The 27924-nt window shown below is 44.3% G+C and overlaps 1 protein-coding gene across 3 annotated transcripts in view; it reads left to right on the top strand.

Annotated features, from left to right (window-relative positions):
* The window catches only part of tox3 (TOX high mobility group box family member 3), a 128288-nt gene that overhangs the window by 76296 nt on the left and 24068 nt on the right, over nucleotides 1–27924 (top strand). For all 3 annotated transcript variants that reach the window (XM_078542964.1, XM_078542965.1, XM_078542966.1), the window contains exon 3: nucleotides 25317–25568. In XM_078542964.1, coding sequence (XP_078399090.1) covers nucleotides 25317–25568 — 252 coding nt within the window. The remainder of the gene's footprint in view (nucleotides 1–25316; nucleotides 25569–27924) is intronic.

Raw genomic sequence — 27924 nt, forward strand, 5'->3', positions numbered from 1 at the left:
TGAAATCAGCCGCGGGTGCTTGCCATGCTGCTGAGTGGGAAACGTGCCACAAAACTCACCTGTCATCGCACTTAGTCTCCAAAATGGAAAATTCTGCCCACAGTTCTTTAAAGTTATATTTTCCATCACTAAGACTGCCCATTTCCAGCTCCATGCCAGCGGCTGTTGCCCACCCGCCACCCCTCACCCTGCCTCAGCTCATCAGCTGCTGAATGCTTCATCCATGCATTAGTTACCGCCAGACTTGACTCTACCAGTTCTGGAGCAGAATTTTTCGGCCTCGATGGAGTGGAATACGGAGGCGAGTGGGTGTGGAAATTCACACTGACAGTCGGTGTGCTGGTTTGACAGCAGCATCTCGCCTCGATTGGAGGGTAGTCTATTTAGCATTTTTAAAGTGCTAATAAGGCCTATTGTCAGAGGCCTAAAAGAATTTTCCAGTCAGCCTACTTTTTTCCAAGAGACAAGAGACCCAGCATGTTAATCTTTTCTTGGCATGTACACCTACACATACCAGGTATTGCTGCACAGCATCCAGGTCCTGGGGACTACCCTGCTGGCATTGACCACAATGGTTACCTTGTCCCATTGCCTTGGTGGTGTCTGTCAGGAGGGTCTCCTGACCCCCTACAAATAGAGGATATACCTCCTCCATTCCAACTGCCACACCAGGGCCTCCAGTGCAGCAACAAAGAGCCTTGGAGCCTGTTCTCTCTCCCCTCTTGCTGGTTACTCTTCTTACAGGTCAGAAGCTCTTCCCAAGCCGCACCCAGGAACTGCCCCAGTGAAAATGTCCCTCCCCTTTTGAAGAGGTGGAGGCTGGCTTTAAGTAGTATAGGCTAGCTTTAAGTGGCGTTAACCTTGCATAGCCTTGGGCATCCTGCTGAGACATGCAGCTACTCAATAGCACATTTAGCATTGGGCTGTGTACTGCAATCATTGAAATGAGAAGGCAGCACAAAGTTTGCATGCTGCCTGCATTGGAAGCAGCGGGATTGGGTTCAACACACATCACAATCCCTGTGCCCGTTTTTGGTAGCCACACAATTTAACCCCCTTGAAATGGTACTTGTGTGTCCAGGTATGCAAATCACGCAAAACTAGAACACAGGTACAATAGTAATCAAAATGGTTACTGAAATGTTGGCCTTTGTCTAAAGGACATTCCGCTTTGGTTGTGTAAAACCTTTTTTACAATCCATCTGGATTTCTGCATTCAGTTTGGGCACTGCACTTAAACTCTGATTGTATTTCATTGACTTCACCAGGTGCGGGGTGATCTAATTGAGTTGTTTAAAATGATTTAATAGAGTCAATACAGGGAAGTTATTTCCTGCGAATGGAGAATCTAGAACAAGGGGTCACAATCTTAAAATCAGAGCTAGGCCGTTCCAAGTATAGTGGAAATGTGGACACTTCCACCAAAGTTGAGAAAATTGACATTTTCAACACCGAGACCGACAGATTTTTATTGGGTATGGGTGTCGGGGGACATGGATCAAGTGGAGTTGAGGTACACGCCAGCAATGATTGAAGTCGATGGCAGAACATGGAGTTGCATTGTTTACACCCCTGTGTTCTCCATGAATTTTATTCTTATTTTTGAGTTAAGATGAATTGTTACAAAATTTTGTATTTGCCTTTAATAACGCAAGAATTTGGCATATGGAATGTATGATGTGGAATGGTTCCATAGTGCTTCATGTGCTATATCCATTCTCCTTCCCCTTTGCATATAATTGGGATTGTCTATTGCAAGGTGTAGATGTGGAGACCTCCTGAGGAGTCTTTCAAGAACTTGCTTTTCATTCAAAATTTTGTCTGTCTCAGCCTGTTGCACCCTCGAAATGATCATCCAAGAAAGCTAATCCAGTTCAGCGGTCCCACATGTTTTGCTGTGCTTGTCCTGTCACGCAAAGCCAAAAAGCCTAGCAACAATTTCAGAACCAGTAGCCTGTTTCTCCTCTTCTGCATTTCTCCTGCTGTTGGTTGAGTCTTTAGGGTGGTCTCAGATTTCTTTGACCAGAGGCCATTGCACTTCTTACAAAATCTCTGACTATGGTGCTTGTATCACTGTGTTTCCAAGTACATCAACTTTGAGCATAATCTTTGGCAATTTGGACTCCAACATCTGGAGCATTCTTGAGAGATGTTCAATTATCCTCATCCAATGTGTGTCCAAGGCTTCCCCTGTAGATACTCAATTACCTTAAAATTGTCAGTTCTATGATTTCTCTGGGTAACGGTAAACATTTTGTGGCCAATTGTCTTTGATACAATTTGAGTCTGGTGTATTCCCTCTCAGCGTGGCAGGGTGTTGTTCTTGTTGCTTTCCTAACAGAGCAGGAAGCCTTGTTGCATCACTACAGCTGGCAGCACACATCCTAAATATTCTGATGATCCCATTTCCAGAACTGGAAAGAGAAGCAAGCAGAAGTCCCATCCTCTTGCACTTTAGTACTTCTGAAATGGTCTGCAGAATTTCTATCCTGTTCTCTCAAGTTGAACTAGAACTAATTTGTTGTAACAAGAGGCTTGCAATGGCAGAGTTTGGAGCCATTTCATTTAATATGCAATTAATAATTCATAAACTAACATTGCCAATAGACTCAGGTTTTATGTGCACTCCACTGGGTAATAATTTGTATCCGACAAATATGAAAAAACCAGGAATATAATAAATTGATTTTATAATTAAGGTACGGAGGAATCCGGATATATACACACAATTTGCAAATTAGTTTTTAGATGTATATAGCAAATATTGACTGAAACAATAGTAAGCATTCCTTAGTGACTCGGGATGTTTCTACTGAATTGTTGTGCCTTACAGACCTGTGCTGAGTTAGCTCATTTTAGTTGGAACAGCACTTGGGCATTAAAAATTCATTGCCTCAGGTTAAGCAAGAAAAAAATAATTTGGGATTTCCTCTCCCGTTAGTTATCCAACATTCCCTCCTGAAGGGACTGCAGTCAAAAAAATAAATCATTGTCAGACTGTCAATGACCATTTGGGTGAAATGCTGGGACCTTATCCCAGCCAAGAGTCAACAACTTCAGGAGGGAACAGAAAAGGAGGGAAATAAACTGGTTGGAAAATTAACAAGATAACAATGGTTCAACATTTTTGCTGTATTACTCAAGAATGATACTGAGAATCTAAGAGAAAAAAACAATTAATCTTTTACTTTAATAAAAAGAGTTGAGTGAAGGTCTAGGAGGTTTATACTTTAGTCTCTAACCAATATGATATAGTAATAAAAGTAAAATGCTATGATTGATCACTAGGATTGACAGTAACTGCTAGAATGGCATAAGTTGAAGAGGGAACAAAAGACCTGGTTTTCCTTTGGTCCCAGATGCCTTCATTATGATGTCCAGAGCTTGTCTGTAACAAGCAACATGATGCTTTGTTCTGCACTTTTTTTGTGTGTTTAATTACCAACCACTTTTCAGCAGCTGCTCAGAGACCGAGCTCCAGCTGTGATCATTTATTGCATGAGTCATTTTTGAGGGGCGATGGGATGGGGGTTTTAAAGATGGGTGAGTGAGTGAGATTGGGATCAGGCTGGAGGGGTTAAATCAGGAAAAATTCTGAGTGAATTAGGAAACCAGTTCCAACCTGCTGACCTCAAGCAGGGAAAGGGGTGGGCAGCCAACCAGCTCCCAGGAGGCGAGTTGGCAACTTGAGTATGTTAATGAGGCTTTCTCTCTCTGATTTAATCTACCTTGCAGGTTTTCCAGTGAGTGGTTAGGTTTTCCAGGCCAGAGGAAACCTGACACACTGAAGGCAGACAAAGACAGTTCTGGAGAAAAGACAAGTCCCATAGAAGGAGCAGCAGCACCGTCCCTTCACACCCCCAGCGCCCAAGCTCCCCAGCATCGGATCCCCACCCAATGCAAAGAATCAGTGTCGGGATTGGACCGCTCAGGGGTAGGGGAATCAGATTGCCCACGCCCAAATGAAACCCCTTCCCTGGGATCAGAGATCAGATCCCACTCCGTGCTCTGAGACGTGACCCCACATCCCCTGGAATCGAACCCCCTCCCCTTCAGAGTCAAGAGATTGGAGCCCTCGCCCATCCCTGGGGTCCTAGCTCGGACCTACCTAGTGGTCCTTAGCTTTCTTCGGATTGCTTCCCGCCAAACTGCAAGGCAAGTCTGTTAATCAGGCTGACCTCCAGAAAAGATTATAAGAAAAGAAAGCCTCTGAATCTTCACATTGCAGATGAAGAACTGGAACCCGGGATAGGGTAGGGAAGTAAAAACAGAAAAACTGGAAAAACTAAGCAAATCTGGCAGCATCTGTGGAGACAGAAACAGAGTTAACATTTTGAGTCCATAAGGCTCTTCAGAGTGGAGTTTTTCCAACTTTTTCTGTTTTTACGTCAGGTTTCCATCATCCACAGTATTTTACTTTTACCTTAGGGTAGGGAAGTGTTCATGTTATTACAATGTCATTGCTGTGGAATAGATTTTCTTCAAAACTCTACTTTTTTTTCAATTAAATGAAACATTTTTCATGCTGCCAACCCAGTTCCTGACAGGCTAGAGCTATTCAGCTTCTCACAACTCCCAACGGCCGCCCACCCCCACAAAAATGTTGGGACCTTAGGTGAGCTCTTTCAGCACCCAATTAACCATGTGGGTGACTTCACTTTCCTGCCCTCCCCCTGCTCTTCTCCCACCCTTGCAAAAATTGGAAAGACTGAAAACAGTGGTGGGACGTCGTGTACTGCTCTTTCTGCTAACTCATTGGATGAGGGATGATATGCTGCTGTTCTGACGTGTTTAATCCTATTTAGGTTCACAAATCTTTGGAATTCAATGCTAGTGAGAGCCATACCATTGTCTAACACAACAACTTCAGGTAAACCATGAACACTGAAACTCTGGTTCAGTTTTTCGATGGTTGCAGATGATGTGGGTGATCTCACTTCAAACACGTCCATCCTCTTCGAATGTGCATCGGTAATCACCAGAAACATGGTACCTAGAAACGGACCTACATAGTCTATATGAAGTCTAACCCAGGGTTGACCAGGCCACTCCCACGGATGCAGTGAGGCTGAATCGGGCAACCTTTGCTGTTTCTGGCACTGGAGACAGTGTTTCACCATTTTTTTCTATCTCACTGACTATACCTGGCCACCAGATGTAACTTTGTGTGAGCATCTTCATTTTTGGAATACCGGGATGCGCACTATAAAGTTCTTCTAATAATTCTTTTCCTTGCACAGGGATAACGACTCTTGCTCCCCATAACAAGATACACCTTGACAACTCCTTTCAGATCTATGTACAAAGAATGGTTTTAATTCTTCAGAGACCTGTACATTTGACCATCCTTGCAATACCTGTTCACAGACTCTTGCTAAAATTGGATCGCGATTTGTCCAGTTCTTTATCTGTCTCGTGCAAACTGGTGAGGAGTCCGGGAAATTCAAGGCAAGTACTACCTCTTGAGGTACAGGGACATGTGTAATACTATCTGGCAAAGGGGGACGACTGAGAGCATCTGCATTTGCTATATGCACATCCAGACAGTGCACAAAAGTGTACTCGCATGCCAACAAAATTGAGGCCCATCTTTGAATTCCAGCAGAGGCTATCTTTGCCTTATCTCCATTAAACAATCCTAACAGTGGTTTGTGATCTGACACTACGGTGAAGTGTTGACCGAGCATATATTGATGGGCTAAGATTTTCCATTCGTCGGGCAGGAGCGGTCGTGGAGCCGACCACCGGCCGCAATCAGCTCCGCACCGCGATTTTACGTGGGCAGGCCAATTAAGGTCCGCCCTGCTTGGATTGCAAGCGGTCGTGCTGAACGCTACCTGTGCGGGTTGGGGGAGAAGGGAGAGTCGGGTCTAGCGCACATGTGCGCGAAAGAGCGCTTCAATCTCCCTGAGGTACGGAGCTGGCTCAGGGAGATCGAAGCGCTTTTGAAAGAAATAAATAAATACATGTCCCCTCATGTGACTGTGTCACATAAGATGGGACATGTTTTTATTTAATTTGTAATAGTTTTAGGAACCCTTATCCCGCTTGTGGATGAAGTTTCCTAAAAAATGTAAAGGCCGCTTGGCCTTTTTGCCTGCCCGCCAACCGTTAGGTTGGACAGGCAGCGTAAATTTGCAGTGAATTAGTTTGTTAATGGCCTTAATAGGCCTTTCAATTATTGGCAGGCGCAGGAGCCAGCACGATGACATCAGGATGCACACCCAACGTCATCATACGTCATGTTACATTCCGGCGTGTTGGACAATGTAAAATTCTGCCCTTAGATATTTTTTACTCCAAATATATTAGATAAGCCCTTTCTTTCAATTTGCGAGTATCCTTTCTCGGCTGCAGAAACGGTTCTGAATACATATCCTATTGGCTTTTCTGATTTGATTCCTGTTTTTTCTTCTTGTGTTTGCCACAGGCTTTTGTCTTATCTTTCGTTTTGATTTCACAGTCAGCTAAATTTCTCTCTGGTGAAATCTTAACTTGGTTCAATTCGGGGGTTGAGTTATCCATTCGCATCTTGGAAAGCTCCATGACTTTTCCTTCTAATGTTTCTTTTGCCTCAATCAACTAATTCCTCAGTCCTTCTGTCTCTCTTTTTTGTATCTTCTGGCTTCCTCTTGGAACATCAAACATTGTTGGGTTTTTTCCTCCAACTGTTTCTTCAGTTGGTTCAGAGTGGCAATGCATTCAATTAGCTTCTTTTCATGATTTTCCCATGGAACCAACTCTGACCTGAGGGATCCTTGCTTCCTGTGAAGGTCCTTTGGTTTTCTATCTTATTCCAAAAGACGCCATCATATTCCCTTCTCAACTCAAGATTTCTTTCTGCTCGGACTTGAAAAATTTCTGACCAGTTTAATTTGATTTATTTCAACCAATCACAGCACAGAAGTCCTTCTCCTGTTACAACAATTATTGACAGCTGAGCTGTCTGTTGCCTGTATGATACAGGTACAGAGGTGATGCCTTTCACCTTCATTGCTGCTCCTGTATATGTTTTTAACCAAGCAGCAGTTTTCCCCAAACTCAATGGCTGTGTACCCTGTCTGAAGTATTTAAAGATGTGAGCTCCCACCACTGTGGTCGATGCTCCTGTGTCCAGCTCCATGAGCAGAGGCTTTCCATTTACTTGGAACATAACAGTGATTGGTTCAGTTTTCCTGGCCTTCAGATTGTGTAGGGAATAAACGTCGGTATCTTCAAGCTCATCTATATTGTGCACTTCATTTAACTTGACCTGCTGACTGAATGGATGTCTTGATCTTGTCCTGCACTGTTTACCAACATGCCCTTATTTGTGGCAGTAGCGGTATTCTGGCTCTTTAAATCTACAGACTTCAGTTACCTGGTTTCCCCACAATGGTAACACTAACTTCTGGGTTAGTGCTGAACTGCTTCCAGTATTTCTTTTTGTTTTTCTAGTGGTGGGGACCATGTCCTGCTTCACGGTAGCTTCCCTGATCATCGTGCCATGTCTGGCGTCTGGTTCCCGCCCTAGCTGCAGAACGGCACCATGCTGCACATTCTGCAGAGCCTGTGAGTCCCTCTCAGCACTCTCCATTGCTAGTGCTATCTCCATGGCGCGCTTCAGGTCTATCTCAACTTCTGCAAGCAAACGGCATTGAATGGCATCGTCGTTTATGCTGCAAACCAAACTATCTCGCAACATGTCGTTTAAAGTATCCCCGGAGTCTCAGTACTCCGTTAACTGTTTTCACTTTGCGATGTACATTGCGATCGACTCACCGGGGTCCCTTCCTCAAGAGTTAAACTTGAATCTTTGCATGATCACAGAGCGTTTAGGCTGAAAATGTCCTTTCACAAAGTCTACTAGCTTGGTGAAGGATCTGGAATTTGGTGCGTTCGGAGCCGTCAAGCTACAGATTAGGTTATACATTTTGTTCCCACAGACACTTAGGAGAATTGCCTTCTGTTTCTTCTTCGCCGTTATTTCGTTAGCTACAAAGTAGAAATCTGATCGCTCAATATACTGACTCCAGTTCTTGATGGATGAGTCGGACGGGTCAATTCTGCCAAAGAGAAGCATTGCTGGCGAGTATACTTTTCTCCCTTCCCTTAAAATATCGGAATACTCACAGTCACAAAGCAAGGTGCTGCGTCGGCGCGATTTATCCTTGTCGCCAATTGTAATAAACCTGGAATGCAGGGCTGGTTTCTTGTAAGAAACAGTAAACTTTATTTACAGGTTCCTAATGAGGCTACACGCTTGTTCCAAGACCAAGGCTGAAAGCTCTGTCCCTAAGATTCCCCACACTTAGGGCTGATTCGTCTATACAGTCACATGATCCCCAGAACCGAAAGAAATTGTTTAACTTACAATCATTACAGAGACACAGTTTAAGATTAAGAGGTTTCCCTTTTAAGACTGAGATGAGGCAAAAGATTTTCTCTCAGAAGGTCATTAGTATGTGGAATTCTCTTCCCCAGAGAGCAGTAGAGGCTGAGTCACTGAATTTATTCAAAGCAGAGTTGGACAGATTTTTGATAGACAAGGGAGACGAGGGTTATGTGGACAATCAGGAAAGTGGAGTTGAGACTACAACTAGATCAGCCATGATCTTATTGAATGGTGGAGCAGGCTTGAAGGTCCAAATGGCGTACTCCTGTTCCTAAGTCCTATGTTCCTGTGTTCCTATTTGCTTGGGGCTGTAGATTGTCTTTATCTAAAGCTGAATGTACATCTCTCTCTAATTTTGGTTCAGACTTTCTTGATGATTCTGATTTTCCCTGCACTCTTCGCACAAAATTTCAATATTCTCCACCGATGGGCTGGTTTTAACCCATTCATTTGACAGTAATGGGGCGGCTGGGTAGGTGCTTAAGTTCATGGTAGAGTGCTTCCTACTGCCTTCCTGATGTGCTGCTATTTTAACTCAGTTTTCTGACTTGGTAGCGCCCTCGCAGAAGCAACACTGGTGTTATCAAAGCAATGGGAGCAGCAGGGTCATTACTGAGTACACCATTGAGTTGCTGATGCAGAGGTGCAGATGTCTTGACAGGGTTCCTTCGATGTGCCCCACAGAACCTCCTGTATCGTACTGCAAACAGAGAGACCTGCACTGGGAGGTGACAGAGCAACACAGCAGCCCGCATTGGATAAGCAAAACTGGGGCAAAGTGAGGAAGCAGCAGAAGAACAAGGGACAACTTAATACCTTGTAGCAGGAGATGAGTGACCTTACTCTCCAATGTAGGCTGCAGATTGCTGCTGTTGTGCAAGATGTCACAGCACAAGCTGGAATCTGACTCCTACACACTTTCAGCTATTGCGCTGAATCTCTTTGGCAGGCCTTATAAATACTACAGTAACAACTTGCATTTATATAGGATCTTTAACATAGCAAAGCATCTCATGGTGCTTACAGTAGCATTGGTTTGTCCAACAAAATTTGTCACTTAGCTACATGAGGAGACATTAGGACAGGTGACCAAAAGTTTGATCAAAGAGGTAGATTTTAAGGAGCACCTTAAAGGAGGGAGAGGTTGAGAGACAGAGAGATGTAGGGAAGAAATTCCAGAGCTTAAGGCCTAGGGAGCTGAAGGCATGGCCACCAGTGATGGAACAATGAATATTGGCGGTGCACAAAAGGCCAGAATTGGAGCAGTACCGAGATCTCAGATGGCTGCAGTACCTAATATAACTGCTTGTGAGAGTCCTCACCCTTGTCCTACAAAGCAGAGCTGGAGGTGACATTAGGTGGAATTTTCTGCTGTGTTTGCAGCGGGCAGAGAGGGGAGAACTTGGTTTCATGCCGCTAATGGTGCCCGCTGTGGCGGATCGTGAATCCCACTGGAGTCTGGAGTGAAACTGATCGGCGTTCCGCTAATGGGATGCAAAGTGTGTCCCGAACGGAATCAACCCCCCATGCCCAATTTACCTTTTTAAAATTCATTTATGGAATGTGGGCTTCGCTGGCTAGGCCAGCATTTATTGCCCATCCCTAATTGCCCTTGGTGGTGAGCTGTCGCCTTGAACCACTGCAGGGAAACACGCCAGTCCAGAACACACCTGGACAAACGTGACGTGCAGAAGTCGGGACTTACCTGTAGGGCCTTGCTCAGATCGCGGACATCCGAGAAGATGATGATGATGCTGATGCTGGAGGCCTACAGCTACAGGCGCACATGCATTGCATGCTGGGTGGATCCTCATGCTCATGGCTCTGCCGCGAAACAGCTCTTGGAGGGCGGGAGGTCTCCACGCAGCAGCTTCGATTTCGGATTTTCATGGACCTCGCTGATGCTTCGGAACTAAAGGGATTTCGCCATGGGCTCGTGCCATCTTCCAGGGATTTCACCATGGGTAGGTAAAGATGAGCAGCAAAGGGGGGAGAGGAAGGTCTAGGTGTGAATGGGAGAGGAAGGTGTACCTTGGGGGAGCAGGCGGCGAAGGTGTTGTGGGGGGCTGAAGATGGGAGGAGGAAGGCATAAGGCGGGGAGGGAGGTGTAAGGAGTGTCTGGGGGGGGAGGATGTAAGGTGGGGGATGGAATGTCCAGGTGAACATGCAAAGCAGGGGTCTGGCGTCAATGAGAGCCTCCTAGGGAGTGAACTCAGGGTGGGCATGGTAGGATGGAATGGTAAGTGTGAGGGGACAGAGTGAGCCTGTAAGGTGGGAGGGTGAGGGTGCGTGAGTAGCAGTAGAAGGGGCGGTGAGGGTGGTTGGTGGGGACACAGAGGCAGATATGGATCCTGGGGGTGGGAAGGAGGAGGCCGCGGAGGTCAATGTGGATGGGGGTGGGATTCTCAGGATGGTCGGGAATGTGCACGTTCACCTGGACATTTGTGAAGGAGAAGGGTTTGGGCTGTAGGGTAACATCAGGGAAGTTGAAGGTGATGCCGGAGGGTCAACTTTGAAGGGGGAAAGGATATGGGTGACTGGGGGAGGGGAAAGGATGGGGGAGCTTATCAAAAATTTAACAACTACCATTCTGTGCAAATTGAAAGTGAGCGAAGCCTCATGTTGGCCAGGCACAGGTGCTGCATGGGAGTGTGATCAGTGGGTGGGTGGAGATGCAGGTCAGCTCAGCTGGATAACTGAAAGAGAATCCCAGCAGGCAGCATTGAAAATGCACGGTACAGTGAGATGAGTGCGATGGATGAAGGCTCTGCATGCATGGGAGAATGCTCGCACGAGGCTCCGAAAGACCCTGCCACACACACACAGATACACATCTCTCTCCAGATTCTAGTGGGGTCGGGGGGGCGGGAGGGGGAGGACTTGAGAAGCCTGTAAATGAAGCTGAAAGACACCATTACACATTATTCAGTGAAAGTGAATATATTTTCAGATTATAAAGTGACAAAATTTGTTCACCCATGCACCCACTTATGATCAAAATTTCTTAACTTTTCTAGGCCTACCATTTCTTCTAGGTGCTGCTCTGACGTCCGCAGCAGAGGTGGAGTCAGCCTGTGCAATGGTTGGTCCTGTTACCTATGATGACTTTGGTGTGTTGCTTCTGAAGATCCGAGGCATTGAGGGCCTTGGCTTGCTTGGGCTACCCTCCCGTGGGCCAGCTGCTCCCTCTGCGGTGACAGAGGACGATGCTGAGGAGGTCACAGGCAAAGGGGGCTTGGAGGGAGCAGAGATTCCTCTCAGATTCCTGGGTGGATGGCCCAGGAGTGTCCAGCTGTACCTCTTCCTCCCTTCGGATGCCCGAGGGCCCTGGCCTGACTCCTTGAGGGGAAGGAACAGCCGGAGAGATGTCGAGGTGCCCAGCTTCCCTCTCGTGTTGCCGTTGTAGGAACTCACCCATGGCTACCACAATGGCGTGAAGTCTGCGTGCATCTCCACATTCTGCTGGACCAAGGTGTCCATGACATCCTCCATCCTTCCATTGGAGACCACCATGTGTGCAAATGTGGGCACCACATCATCAGAGGGCAGGCGAATGCACTCCTCCGAATTGCATGCCACACTGTTGGGGGCTGCCAACAACTCTGCATGATGTACCCCCACCTTCTGCTGACTCTCCAGGATGAAATGGAAGGCTGAATCCAGAAGCTCGTCATCTGACTTCGACCTGACAGATGCCTCTTCCCAACAGTCCTCCGAGTGCCGGGAGCTCGGCTGAACCTGCCTCCTCCTGCTGCGGGTGTGGGTTTTTGCCGACAACCTCACCATCGCCGCAGGCATGGTCTACATCTTCAGTCAGCACGATGGCACACTCCTCAAAGTGAGTGAGGGGCCTAATATCGGCCACTCCACCCTCCAGTCTGGTACTTCTCCCTGCTGTTGTGGGTCAGCTTCTCCTGCATGCAGACAGATGGAGAGAGTGTGAGCATGATGCAGGGCGCAGCATGGAATGTTTCTATGGTAAATGGAGCAATGGAAGGGTCAAGGACGCGAGCTCCAGGGGGCATGAGCCTGATGGAGATGTGAGAGTTAGTGGTGTTGGTCCTTGTGGTTTGAGATCCCTGGTGGGTTTGTGAGAGTTGAGTGATGAGGCGGTTGACTTACCCTGGCAGAACGGATGAGATGATTCATCCTCTTCCTGCACCGGATGGTTGACCTCTGTGCTCCAGTGGCGCTGACCGCCGCTCCCACTGCCTCCCAGGCCAGTTGGTGACTCTGGTGGATGTCCTGTGGCCAGAGTGGGGGTGGAGGACTTCGTGGCAGGCTTCAACAGTGCCCAAAAAGGACTCCAGAGAGGCATCACTAAATTTGGGAGCTGCTGTCTTCTTTGCTATCGGGGCCATCTGGAGCAGTACTGGTCTGTAGACATAAAGTAGGCGCTGGGCTCTGGTGCACTTCAAATATTATGCCCAGAGCAGGAAGCACTGAGGTCACAGCATGATGGGAAAAACTGAGCCTGCCCGCCAGTGATCAGGCATGTTTACCATGAGTGCACTATTAATGAGGTGAATGTGCCAGGAAGTGGACAATAAGGCGCAAAAGCTCGACATTGCGGCTGGTGGGAAAAACATCGCTTTTCATGCCCACTACCGCACTTGGTGCAATTCAGGGCCAATTCTGCCCATTGTCTTCTAATGAGCTCTCTCCTGGGCTGCCTCTGTAACCATTCCTGCAGCCACATGCACGTTGTGGGTGATTCACCACATGCAGAATCCTGTGGCTCACTACCTAACTTGCTTTGCTTGGGAAAGTTGGAATGGATGATAGCCTCAGAGAAGGATAATTCTCATGAGGATGTACTATCTGCAGCCTCCTGGTGCCCAGAGGAACCTAAAGATAAGAGTGAAGGTTCAAGAGTTAGCATGGCATGGAGAGGCTGAACATTAGCAGGTAAAAAAAAAATTGGAAAATGCTGCTTGAAATTGTGAAACTTGCTGAATAGTTGTTGAGATGAATGAAGGCTTACATGTTAAATGCAAACACCTTGCTCAGATAAGCCACAAACCTCAGCTTCCCCAACACCCATGGTCATGTCCTGGCCACTATTTTCCAGAGCTTTGTGCTATGCTTGCATGAGGGCTATGATAGTGGATACTCCTCTAAAGGTCTTGGTTCTCTCCTTAGAATTATGTGCTGTTTGGTCCTACAGAAATAGCGGGCAAGAGTTAGTGAATGGACTGTTGAAAAAATAAGGAGATGTGTGTTTGGCTTGTGTATATAGTGCATGTGCTCAGAGGTGGAAAAGAAGCAAGATGGAATGAGCATGTGTACAGTGATCAGAGGGAGTGGTGCTGGGAGCAGTTGGTGGTTGTGCAATTTTGAGGATGTGAGAAGGGAATGGTATTGGTATATGGTATCAAGACAGGGGAGGAATAGGTCATTGTTCTTGGAGTGAGAAAGGTAGGTGTTGCAATGTGTCTTTGTGATTATACGTTTACAATTTGAAAAGAAATTTAGAAGGGATATCAAAATCAACACAACGTTTTTCAAATTATATTTAGAAAAAAGAGGGTGGTCAGAAGCAGTGTGGATCCCTTGAAAATTGTGAATGATGATATTGTCAACGAAAAAAGGAAATGGTGGACCTGTTGAATACTTACTTTGTGTCAGTATTTACAACAGAGAAAGGGGTCAGCATGTCAAAAATCCCAAGGAAACTAATATTAAATCAGGGACACAGACTCACAAAAATTAACATAAGCAAAGTAACAGTAATGAAGAAAATCATGGTGTTCAAGAGCAACAAATCCCCAGGGCCAGATGGTCTGATCGCAAGATTTTAAAGGAAGAAGATTAGAACATTGTCGATGCCCTGTAATTTTCTAAATTCCTCTCGATCTGAGAACCATTTCTTTAGACTGGAAAACTATGCATGTTACTTTGATATTTAAGAAAGGTGAGAAAGGGAAACCAGGGAATCATAGATGAGTTAACCTAACATTTGTTGGGAAATGATTAGGGTCTATAATTATGTAACTGAACCCCTTGAAACATTTTCAACTGATCAGAGGAAGCCAGCATGAATTTGTAAAGGGTACATGGCAGATGAGCATCACTGGCAAGGCCAGTATTTGTTGCTCATCCCTAATTGCCCTTGAGAAGGTGGTGGTAACCCCCCTAGAGTCTATCTTGTTGAACTTCTGTAGCAGTTTGGTACAACTGAGTGGCTTGCTAAAACAAAAACAGAATTACCTGGAAAAACTCAGCAGGTCTGGCAGCATCGGTGGAGAAGAAAAGATTCGACGTTTCGGGTCCACACGACCCTTCAACAGAACTGAAGTATAGTTAGGAGAGGGATGAAATATAGAGGGGTGAGAGGAGTGGCTTGCTAGGCTATTTCAGAGGGTATTTAAGAGTCAACTGCATTGCTGGTGGGCCTGGCATCACATGTAGGCCAGACCATGTAAGGATGGCAGATTTCCTTCACTAAAGGACATTAGTGAACCACATGGATTCTTACAAAAAAATTGATAGTTTCATGCTTACCATAACTGAAACTAGCTTTTAATTCTATATTTTTAATAATTGAATTTTAAATTCCAACAGCTGCCATGGTCAGATTTGAACACGTGTCCCCAGAGCATTAGCCTGGGCCTCCCTATTACTAGTCCAATGACACTAATACTAAACCACCATCTTACCCTTTCATATCTCGAGAGCTAGAAGACAAGGGGATAGAAGTTAGGCAACAGTTATGCAAAACCATGGTTACTACAACTGGAGCAGTTTTGCCACTACACCTTAGAAAGTATATATAGGACTTGTAGGGAATGCAATGTAGATTTATCAGAACATACCTGGATTCCAAGAATTTAAACTTTGAGGAAAGATTACATAAACATAGGTTGAGTTAAGGGGCAATTTGATCAAAGTTTTCAAGATATTAAGGGAGAGTCTAGGATGAGAGGACATGGCCTAAAAATTGGAGCCAGATCATTCAGGAGTGAAATTAGAAAGCACTTCTACACAGAGTGGTAAAAGTTTGGAACTCTCTTCCTCAAATGACAATTGATGTTGGATTAGTTACTGATTTTAAATTTGAGATTGTTGGGTATTAAGGGATATGAAACAAAGGGAGGCATGCAGAGTTAGGTTGCAGATCAGCCATGATTTAATTGAAATGGTAAAAATGGCCTACTCCTGTTCCTATGCTCTAAAGCTGGGGTTAAGGCAGAAGGTTGGGACAGACCTGAGGAAGCTGTATTTTACATCTAACCTATGCTTTTCCCTTAGACGGGGCAGCTGACACTACCCAAAGTGGAAAATTGTTTCACTCACTGGCACAGTGATGACTCTCCTTTTGATGGAGCACTATTTTTTTAGTAAATGTTTACTTATCAATGCTGTGTGAGAAACCCTGTTTCACTTGCGCAAGTGTTTCATCAGTTACTGGCCACCCCACACAGCATCTTAAGATCACTGATACACTCACTGACAGCATTGAATTTTGAATTTGAATCCAGTCCTCCATCTGCATCTGCATAATAATTCTTTTACTCGTGATACAGATGTCATTCTAAGTTTGAAACTGTGTGGAAACTATTTAGCTCTGTAGCTAAAGGTTTAGACAGGTTTGAATTTTCTAGTTTTAAAACAGTCATCACTTTTAACAACAGCTCAGTGAACGGGGTAGAGGACAGACTGGTGGTAACACGCTTGAAGGTGTGCAGACATTGAGATATTCACGTTCTTCTTTGACAAGCTCCAAAGCAATCATGAAGATTGCATGACCTCTAATAATCTAATGCTTTGTTGTTCATTATTGTTTAGTTAATAATTATAGTATACACTGGCCATAAAATTTCTGATTATTGGCTGCAGACTATCCCTCAGCAAACCTGTAAACTTAACATAAGAATCAAGTGTAAACCACACTACACACCATCACATAAAGCACGTTGACTATCAGTGTCAGCATTGACAGCCCTTCCAGGCACAGAAACTGACTTCAAACTGCATAAATCCACTCTATAAAATTCACAACATATAGAACCATATATGATGGCAAGTATCCATGTGAGCTTCTTGTCTGCAGTTTATGACACTATCTAAAGTCCATGTTGAGATTACTGCCTTGTAACCACTCCCTGTTGTTCCCTGCACAATCAATTCATCAGTGCTCCCCTGTCTGCACACCTTGTGAGCTGCCGCCATTTCATATTCAGACTAACATTGGCATTCTGGGCATGTTTCTCTACTAGATTTCAAAGTTAGTCTACATATAATTTTTAAGAAATGTCAACTCATTATAGTATTTTACTTTAATCCAAAATGACAGTCAAATGGCTTATTTATGTAAAATCCTATTTAGCCACTCAGTTCATTCTAATATCTATAAAATGCAGTAAATAGTTTCAATGACAGGTTAATTTTGATTGTAGGCCCATTCTGGGTTCCAGATCTTAAATCAAATATTATAGTTCACTTTAATACGGAACACATTTGCAATATGTTAACGCTTGGCAAAATAATAATTGTCGTTCCTGTCCCAACAAGACACATCTGCACTGTTTCTATACAGTTATCAGAATCAAATGTCTAGGGTACATGCTCTTGTGCCTACATTATTAATTTAGAGCAATTAAACTTTAATCACAAGCAAATGTTTTCAAATGCAGATTTAAACAAACCAAGCAGTTATTTTTATCTGAAGTGACACTAATAGAAGCTACACTGGACTGATATTTGTAGTATGTTCTCATAGACAGTATCAGTCTGGCACCTCATCATTTTCGATTTTGGAGAAATAATGACAGCTCACAGCTTCAGTATGCATGCACAGCTTTCTGTTTCATTCACTGAATTTTTGACATTTTTAAGCAGTTATTAATCTCATATTATCATTAACAATTTCAGTGGTGATTATGTTTATAGGAGATAAGATTTTTCATTAACTGTGAATTGTCCAATGCTATTATAAGAGGTGCACAGAAAACAGCTAGCAGTGAATGTAATTGGATTCTGAGCATGGATTAGGTACAAAGACACACTGCCTGTGCAAATGTTCCCTATTTACTGCCTAGAATAGCATGAGATTCCAGGTTTGAATGGGTATATTCACCAAGTGAATTGATCTAATTGCTTCTGAGTCCATATCCCCTTCTAGCAAAAAAACTACCTATATGAACGTAACAACATCCAGGTTTACTCCTGTCTCAGACCATCTTCGAATCCATGCCTTTGTCACTGCCTTCGTCGTCGTCTTTTTCCAGCTCCTCTCATTTTACTTGGCATCACCACAATGCTGGTTGATCACCCGTCTGCATCTCCTTCTGACAGTCACCCATTCCTCTTCCAATCCCACTGCATTTAAGTCTCTCACCACCGCATCTTCCCATCTGTCTTAGGCCTTCCTCTTCTCCTTCTTCCCAGCAGTCCCATCTCCTTCACTTGCCTCACCACATTTCCTCTCTCTGTCTGTCTCTCTCTCTCTTTCTCTCTCTCTCTGTCTCTCTCTGTCTCGCTGTAACAGAAAACCTTACCATTTCAGTCTCTTCTCAGCTACTTTCTTTGATGCTTCTACAATCTTCACTGAGCTCCTGCTTTACCGGTTCCAGATTTTGTCCTTTCTTGTCATTTCGTGCATCAGGATTTTGATGGAATACTCCCCACTTGCCTGGATGAGTGCAGCTCCAACAACACTCAAGAAGCTCAACACCATCCAGGACAAAGCAGTCCGCTTGATTGGCATCCCATCCACAAAAATTCACTCCCTGCACGACCAACGCACAGCGGCAGCAGTGTGTACCGTCTACAAGATGCCCTTCAGGAACTCACCAAGCTTCCTTAGACAGCACCTTCCAAACCCATAACCGCTACTTTCTGGAAGGACAAGGCCAGCAGATGCATGGGAACACCACCACCTGGAAGTTCCCCTCCAAGCCACTCACCATCCAGACTTGGAAGTATATTGCCGTTCCTTCGCTGTCGCTGGGTCAAAATCTTGGAACTCCGTCCCGAACAGTACTGTAGGTGTACCTACACCACATGGACTGCAGCAGTTCAAGAAGGCAGCTCACCACCACCTTCTCAAGGGCAATTAGGGATGGACAATAAATGCTGGCCCAGCCAGCAACTCCCACATCCCATGAATGAATAAAAAAATCCATTTCTGCATCCGCATCTCATTATTATCCAGTCATTATTCCTCTCCTTGATGTTGCCCAAGTTTCTGCACCATATAACAATGCCTTTGTCGCTGCCGAACTCAACTAACTCAGTGCTCTCCAAGCTAGTTTTCCATTCACCACCTTAAACATCTCATAAACTTCAGTTCAGCTAAAACCCTGTTGCCGATGCTAGGGTTGCCAACCCTCTATAACCATAAGACGTAGGAGCAGAAGTAGGCCATTTGGCCCATTGAGTCTGCTTCGCCATTCAATGAGATCATAGCTGATCTGATAATCTTCAACTCCACTTTCCTGCCTTGTCCCCAGAACCTTTGTTTCCCTTACTGATTAAAAATCTGTTTCTCTCAGCCTTGAATATACTTAATGACCCAGCCTCTACAGCCCTCTGTGGTAAAGAATTCCACAGATTCACTACCCTCTGAGAGAAGAAATTCCTTCTTATCCCTGTCTTAAATGGGTGACCCCTTACTCTGAGATTATGCCCTCTGGTCCTAGACTCTCCCACAAGGGGAAACAACCTCTCAGCATCTACCCTGTCAAGCCCCCTAAGAATCTTATATGTTTCAATAAGGTCGCCTCTCATTCTTCTAAACTCCGAAGAGTACAGACCCAACCTACTCAACCTCTCCTCATAAGAAAATTCTTCCATACCGAGGATCAACCTAGTGAATCTTCTCTGGACTGCCTCCAATACCAGTATATCTTTCCTTAGATAAGGGGACCAAAACTGTTCACAGCATTCTAGGTGTGGCCTAACTAGTGCCTTGTATTGTTTTGGCAAGACTTCCCTAATTTTAAATTCCATTCCCTTGAAATAAAGGCCAACATTCCACTTGCCTTCCCTATTACCCGCTAAAATTGTATGTTAGCTTTTCGGGATTCGTGCACAAGGGCTCCCAAATCCCCCTCTGCTGCAGCTTTCTGCAGTCTTTCACCATTTGAATAATACTCAGATCCTCTATTCTTCCTGCCAAAGTGCATAACCTCACACTTTCCCACATTATATTCCATCTGCCAAGTTTTTGCCCACTCACTTAACCTGTCTGTGTCCCTCTGTAAACTCTTTGGGCTGAATTTTGCCATCGGCGAGCAGGGGGCGGGGCCTGCTCGCCGACGCGTAAAATGACGTGGGATGACGTCGGGGGAAACCCCCAACGTCATCCCACCCCATTTAAATTTTTAGGAAGGCGGACCTGCAGTAAAATCAGCTGTGGGCCCGCCGACCCGTCAATGGCCAATTGAGGCCATTGACAGGATCATTAAAACAATTAAAGGCCCTGCACATCCAACCTTAAGGTTGGCGGGCAGGCCAGGGGCTCTGGCGGGGAATAGAAAAAACATAAAACCTCATCCACAGGCGGGATGAGGTTACATGCAGGGATTTAAAAAGTTTAATAAAGTTTTAGTGTAAATTATGAACATATCCCATCTCATGAAAAAAAACATTTTTTTTCTATTTTTAATGTTTTTAGAACTGTCAGCGATCTCCCTGAGGCAGCACTTAGCCTCAGGGAGATGTGCACTCTTTCATGCACATGCGCGAAAGAGCGCACTCTTGCTTTTGGGGAATCCCCCCCCCGCCCGCCCAGGAAGCGCATAGTGGTTGGCCCGCCCATGTAAAATGGCAGCGCGGCCCGCTTCTCCGGCGGGGATTGGCTCCCCGCCCTCCGGAGATTGGGTCAGGCCCTCCCGCCTGACAGGTAGAAAATTCTGCCCTTTGTGTCATCCTCACCACTTGCCTTCCCACCTATTTTTGTGTCATCTGCAAACTTGGCGTTAGTACATTCACTTCCCTCATCTAAGTCATTAATATATATTGTAAATAATTGTGGCCCCAGCACTGAAACCAGTGGCACTCCACTAGCTACAGGTTGCCATCCTGAAATTGCCCCCCTTATCCCAATTCTCTGTCTTCTATGGGAAGAATTGTCTCCCCATTCAGGGGGGTTGGGTGGGAGCGGGCGAGGGCAGGCGTGCAGCCGATCGCTGACTGCGATCGGCTGGGCAACGCCATTTTATGTGGGCGGGCCAATTAAAGCCCATCCAGCGTGACGCGCGCCCAGAAACGCTGAGTGCCCCCACTCACCAACCTGAAAATTCTGGCCTATTAGTAAGCCAATCCTCTAACCACGCTAACATACTGCCCCCAACACCATGGGCTCTTATCTTATTTAGTAGCCTTATGTGCTGTACCTTTTCGAACGCCTTTTGGAAATCCAAATATATTACATCTACTGGTTTCCGTTTATCTATCCTGCTTGCTACCTCTTCAAAGAATTTTAATAAATTTGTCAGGCATGATTTTCCCTTCATGGAGCCATGCTGACTCTGCTTGATTAGATTATGCATTTCTAAATGCTATGCTATTACATCCTTTGCAATAGACTCTAACATTTTCCCACTGATGGATGTTAAGCTAACTGGCCTATAGTTACTTGTTTTTTGCCTCCCTCCCTTTTTCAATAAGGGCATTACATTGGCGGTTTTCCAATCTTCTGGGACTTTTCCAGAATCTAAGTATTCTTGGAAGATTACTACCAGTGCACCCACTATTTGTGTAGTTACTTCCTTTAATATCCGAGAATTCAACCCATCAGGTCCAGGGGACTTATCGGTCTTTAGCCCCATTATTTTCCCTAGTACTTTTTCTCTAGTGATAGTTATTGTATTTATTCCCCCCCACTTTTGCCCCTTGATTATTTAGCATATTTGGAAAGCTATGAGTCTCTTCTATCGTGAAGACTGATGCAAAGTATTTATTCAACTCCTCCACCATTTCCTGGTTCCCCATTATTATTTCCCCAGCCTCATTCTCTAAGGGGCCTATGTTCACTTTGGCCTCTTGCTACCTTTTTATATATTTAAATAAGCTCTTACTGTCCATTTTTATGTTATTTGATAGTTTACCCTCAAAGTTTATTTTCTCCCTCTTTTTTTGGTCATCTTTTATGGTTTTTAAAATTTCCTAATCCTCTGGCTTACCACCGATCTTTGCCACATTGTATGTTTTTTATTTCAATTTGATGTTATCCTTAACTTCCTTGGTTAACCATGGTTGGTTTATCCCCTTCCTACAACCCTTCTTCCTCAGTGGGATATATCTTTGTTGTGAGGCTTGAACCATTTTCTTAAATATCTGCCATTGTTCATCAACCGTCTTTTCTGCTAAATTCCTTTCCCAGTCCACTACACCCAACTCTGCCCTCATCCCTTTGTAACTACCTCTATTTAAGTTCAGCACAGTTGTTTCTGACTCAAGTTTCTCACTCCCAAGCTGAATGCTAAGTTCTATCATGTTATGGTCACTGTTTCCTAGGGGATCTTTTACTCAGGGATCATTTATTAAACCTGCCTCATTACACATTACCTGATCCAAAATAGTCTGATCCCTGGTTGGATCCTAAACATATTGTTCTAGGAAACTGTCCCAAATACACTCTGAATTCTTGCTCATGGCTACCTCACAAATTTGCTTTTCCCTGATCTACATGAAGATTAAAGTCACCCATGATTAATGTACTGCCTTTTTATATGCCTCCATTATCTCCTGATTTATTCCCTGTCCTACAGTATAGCTACTGTTAGGGGGCCTAAAGATTACTTCCACCAGTGTCTTCTTCCCCTTGTTAATTCTTGCCTCCACCCATATGGATTCTATATCTTCCGATCCATGATCATTTTTTGCTATTGTGCTTGTTCCATCTTGTACTAACAAAGCTACCCCACCACCCTTTCCTTCCTGCCTGTCCTTTCGAAAAGTCACATACCCCTGAATATTTAGTTCCCAGCTTTGATCTCCTTGTAACCATGTCTCCGTAATGGCTATAAGATCAAACCCATTAACCTCTATTTGTGCCATTAATTTATTTATTTTGTTCTGAATACTATGTGCATTCAAGTAAAGGCCATTAATTTTGCCTTTTTACCATTTTCCCCCCTTTTACCCTATTTGCTGCTCTTTTTTAATGCTTGTACGCTCTGTCCCTTCCTGTCACACTCTGGGTATCATTACCTAAATAGCATGCTCTGCAATGCTGCCATATCCTTTTGCTTTGTAAGCCTATTTAACCCCTCTTCTCTATTTAGTTTAAAGACATTTCTACAGCCCTAGTTATTCGATTCACCAGGACATTCAGTCCCAGCACGGTTCAAGTAAAGCCCGTCCCACCGGAACAGCTTCCTTCTACCCCAGCACTGCTGCTAGTGCCCCATGGACTGAGACCCATTCCTCCCACACCAATCTTTGAGCCATGCATTTAACTCCTTGACTTTATTTATCCTATGCCAGCTTGCCGATGGCTCAGGTAGTAATCCCGAGACTATTACCTTGGAGGTTCAGCCTTTTAATTTAGCTCCTAACTGTTCAAATTCTTTCAGCAGAACCTCCTTTTCTAGTCCTATCAATGTTGTTGGTACCAACGTGGACGACAACAACTGGATCCCTCCCCTCTCACTCCCAGTTCCTCTCCAGCCTTGAGGAGATGTCCTTAAACCTGGCACTGGGCAGGTAACACAGCCTTTGGGACTCATGCACACAGCTGCAGAGAACAGTATCTATTCCTCTAATTATACCGTCCCCTACCACTACTACGTTCCTATTTCCTCCCCCCACTTGAATGGCTGCTTGTACCACGGTGCCGTGGTCAGTTCGCTCATCCTCCCTGCAGTCCCTGCTATCGTCCACCCATCTTGCAAGATCCTCATTACTGTTGGACGGTTGCAGGGGCTGACACTCTTCGAATGCTACCCCCTGGGTCCCGGTACCTGCCTCACCTGCAGTCACACCCTCCTGTCCCTGGTCACAGGCCAAATTTGAATGACCTAATCTGAGGGTTGTGGCCGCCTCCTGGAGCAAAGTGTCCAGGTAACCTTCCCCCTCCCTGATGTGACACAATATCTGCAGCTCAGACTTCATCTCCTTAACTCAAATCCAGAGTTCCTCGAGCTGAAAATACTTACTACAGATGTATTCACCCTGGATCACCTTAGTGTCCAGCAGCTCCCACATGCTGCAGCTGCAACACATCGCCCGTCCTGCCATTGATATTGCATTAAATTTAATTAATTAATTACTCTAGTATCCCTGCTCTTACACTTGAAGAATCCGCTCTTTACACTTTATTGTAATTATTTTTTTACACACCAGTATCGATCTTATGCTTAACAAGCTATTTTTATGAAAAAGCAAAAAAGAAATAAAAAGACTAGAGACCTAAACTCAAACTACAGACCTTATTTTTACTTTAAAGACTAGAAATACTCACCAATACTCCTCACCAATCAGCTGCTTTCCCTGCACTCGCGTCTCTCTTTCCGTGCTCTTTAATGGTCTCTCATCTCTCTCTCCACGCTCTTTACTGGACTTTCACCTCTCTGCGCTCTTTAATGGACTCTCGTCGCTCTTTCCACACTCTTTAATGACCTAATCTTTAGGATTGGCCTGGAGTTTCCAGGAATTGAGGATCAACCTCCAGGAGAGTGCCGTGTGCAACCCTAAAGAAAAATCATCGGGACATATAAAAAGATTTTTTTTTTGTTTTCTTTAATCGTTTCTCTTTCCAGATATAAAAATGTTGAAAAAAAATGCTGTTTGGCTGACAGTCATGGGTAATATGTCTTTTTGCTTTCCAATTGGTGTAAGAAGGCAATGCATCACAAAGGATCGATGTTGGCTGACTAATGGCTGGAGCATGGGGGAAAATCATGTGTTGAAACCTCTCCAGGAATACATTTAATCACAGATAGCAACCCTAGTCGATACCCTATTCCACATCAAGTTCCAATCACCCATCACATTTCCTTGCTGACCTGTACTGGCTCTTGCTTTTTCAATGTCTCAAATTTCAAATTCACACCCTTGTGCTCAAAACCCTCCATGGTTTCACACTCCCTGTTTTTGTACTTTTTCTTCAGCACTACAACCACCACCCAATCAAGCCCTCTGGTGTATCCCTGCCCCTTTCTCAGAAGTCTAACCTGTTTATTCTGCAAGCCCTACCTTCTGTTGTTTTATTCCATACAAATCTCTGCAGTAATGTTCCCCCCTCGCCCCCCCCACGTACATTGTCATGTCTTTGTCTGGAGCAATGGCACCGTTGTTTTCTCGGGTGCTTTGTGAATAACAACCAGTTTTCAGCAGTTGTGAACTCAAGTGACCAGGTCTAGTAAATATACGATGTGACAACAGAGCTGTTAGATTTGATTGCATAAAGAGCAGCTGCAATCATGTATCAGCATTGCTAATCAGTGCAGGTGGAATGTGGGTCACCCATCACCAGAATGTATAAACAATGAATTTTTACAGTGCTGTTTTGTAAACTTCCTGCCCAGGATCAGTGGAATACGTTGAATTAATCTACAAAGGACCACTAAACACAGATAATAATAGTCTAGCTAATTGACACTATAATGAAGCGTTAGTGTCATATCACTTGTACTTTCAAAAACCTTGATAACCTAAGGTTTTGTTAAATAGTATCACTTAACAGGTATTTAAAGCTGCAGATAAGGAATCCTGCTCATTTTGCTTGTCCAAATAGATCACTTGCCAACTGAAGAGCGAGATTTTGTTCTGAGCTGTGTTAAGCCTCCCTATAGACAAGTGTATTTTGATGCAGTTTCTGATGTGCAATGATTTCAGTCAGCAAAGAGTACTTTTATTAATTGAGGGTGCTGCTAGAGTGGAAGTGTAATAAGGTTCTGTTCTGTTGTATAAAGGCATGCTCTTACTGCCTCGAGGCTTTACATTTACTGACAATTGCATGCTGATTGTGTCCAATCTGTTCTCTCTTCAGACATTCCACACTCCGAGCCTTGGGGACGAGGAGTTTGAGATTCCACCCATAACCCCACCGCCAGAAACAGACCCCACGCTGGGATTAACAGATGTGGTGTCAGCTTTTCAAGGCCTTAATGATCCATTGCCCTCACAAGGAAATGAATTCACACCCCATTTTCCCCCACAAAGCCTGGAACTGCCTTCCATCACAATATCCAGAAGTATTATGGACCAAGATGGTGGACTCCTCAGCAATGGTTTATCTGTGGTAGGTGGAACTTAAATACAACTGTCTGGAATATGCAGCCTTTTATTTATTTTTAGCAAGAATGAGACATTGTTATGAATGATATTGATTCAACCAAAAATGCATCCATGCACAATACTAATTAGATATACCTTTATTGAATAGATATTCAATTCATTGACATACAAATTAATACTTGCATCTATTTTGAACAAAAACAGCATTCCGTTTTAATGTTTACGTGTGGTTAATGCAGTTAGAGTCTTTAATGCTGATCTCCTGATTGAAGGAAAAACAAAGTAGAGAACTTGCCTCTGTTTTTCTAATGATTGTGGCACTGCATGAACATAAGGTATTTACATTTATTGAAATAGTCAATTTGTGGTTTTGCTAGTGGCTTGGTGAATCTAGCCAATAATTAGCTGAGCTCAGGTTCAATCCTCAATCTCTGCTGATCCCTGTCCAACAGCAAGGAGCTAGAAATGACTTTAGTGCCCTGGGTTAGGGAGCAGAACCAAGATTCCCACAATGGTCGCTATCCAGTTACTCCTGCTGGGACTGCACAAATGTGGACATCTACCAAGTGAGGGTCTAATCTGCTGTACCCCACAGCCAATCTGATTGTTGAAACTCAATATCAAAACTTGCACACGAATACTGGAAACCCAACAAAGCCTTTAAGAAAAGGGAAGAAAATAGGTGAAAACATAAAAGAATACTCAAGAGTAACTCAAAATTTCCACACACAGCCTGCCTTGATGTATTTGCTAAGAAATGTAAACTATGCAGCAGTTGATTTACTCCAAGCTCTTTAATCAAATATTTGGCTGACTTTATAAAAAGTTAATCCAGACTGGTGAATTATAAATGGCCTGATCAATCTCCTGGCTGCTTCATAATCTTTTAAATGCTAATGAGCATTTGATTTGCTTTAAGCCAGGTGAAGTTATTACAGAAGTCTAATGTGTAACTACATACATGACTTACAATTTAGATTGAAGTTATGCAGTAGCAAATTATCGCAAAGGGAAAAATTTAACATGGGTGAACTAATGAGATTGGATGCAGGTGGGAGCGTTAAATGGGCAAAAATTTCCCAACTACTTCTGGGTTTCTCAGAAGGAAACAAGGGGCATCAGCCAATTTGCTTCCAAGAGGGAGGTTGGCATTTTAAATATGTTAATGAGGCAGGGAGCCTAGGATTTAACCTGCTTTGCAGTTTTTACTCTAGCTGGCTGTGTCCAGGGCCTTGGAGAAACCCAGCAGTGTGAGGACAGCCTTGGGGAGAAGTCGAGTGCATTCATAGCACTCCTCATGGTCCAGGAGAAGCAGGCACACTTCCTCCTGACCCTCAAAGCTCCCTCACTATCAGATCACCGCACACCATGTAACAAAACCCACCCTGGGATCAGGCTTCCCACCACTCCCACCCTCCAGAGTCTTGAATCAGAATCCCCCATCAACCCCCCAAATCCCACTGGGATCAGGGATTGGATCTACCTGGTCCTGAAGCCTCCTCCAGAGTGGTCCCTCCACCGACTGGAAGTCAAGCCTGTCAATCAGGCCGACTTCCAGGCGTGGAACCCGCCAGATCCAAAGTTAAAACTCCACAGCATGTGGGGAAACTCAGACTTCTGGGCTTCCCGCGTGCTACCAGCCTCCAACCCCACTCCCAGCACGTCAGTGAGTAAAAATTCCTAAAATGTCTATAATTATTTAAAAATGGCCATTGCAGCTAAGTAGGTAAAGACTGCAACATTATTATTTTGAGATTTAATAAAGCACACCAGCTCGGTCCTGCTTTCTCGTGCTATTATGTATAAACATCCTGATACTGTAAAAACACTTTAAATAGCTGATCAACTTTGAATGTGGAAATTCTGAAATGTATCAAATACTTCTCAGCAATTTATAATGCAAATTAAATGTACTGTTGGAAACACAATTTTATTTTCCACGTATGAGAATGTGAAGACCTTTTTCTTACACTTGCGTTAGATCCAAATGCAAATGAAAGTACCTTTGAGGAGTTTAGCAGCACAAAACGCACCTTTCAAATGTTAAATGTACAGTATTAGTACTATATATCATTGGAATCATCTAGCCTCATCTGGGGCAGGATTTTCCCCCCGAACTTCAGGACTCCGCTATCAGTTTAAAATGGGAGTCAGAAGCCCACACTTTATGGGGAACAGTCACTTATCTGTGATTTTCTCTGAATTGGCCGATTAATGGCCAGAGGCTGGGCAGGCTCTTGAAGCTGAAGGGCCAATAGGAGGCCCCCTAGCACTGAAGAAGCTGAAGCTAGCCTTTAGGTAAGTGAGAAAGAGGGTGCCATCACTTTGAGGTGCCCTCTCTACAACTTCTTAAAATTTAC

The sequence above is a fragment of the Cetorhinus maximus genome, chromosome 6, assembly GCF_964194155.1.
Source record: "Cetorhinus maximus chromosome 6, sCetMax3.hap1.1, whole genome shotgun sequence".
Lineage (NCBI taxonomy): Eukaryota > Metazoa > Chordata > Chondrichthyes > Lamniformes > Cetorhinidae > Cetorhinus > Cetorhinus maximus.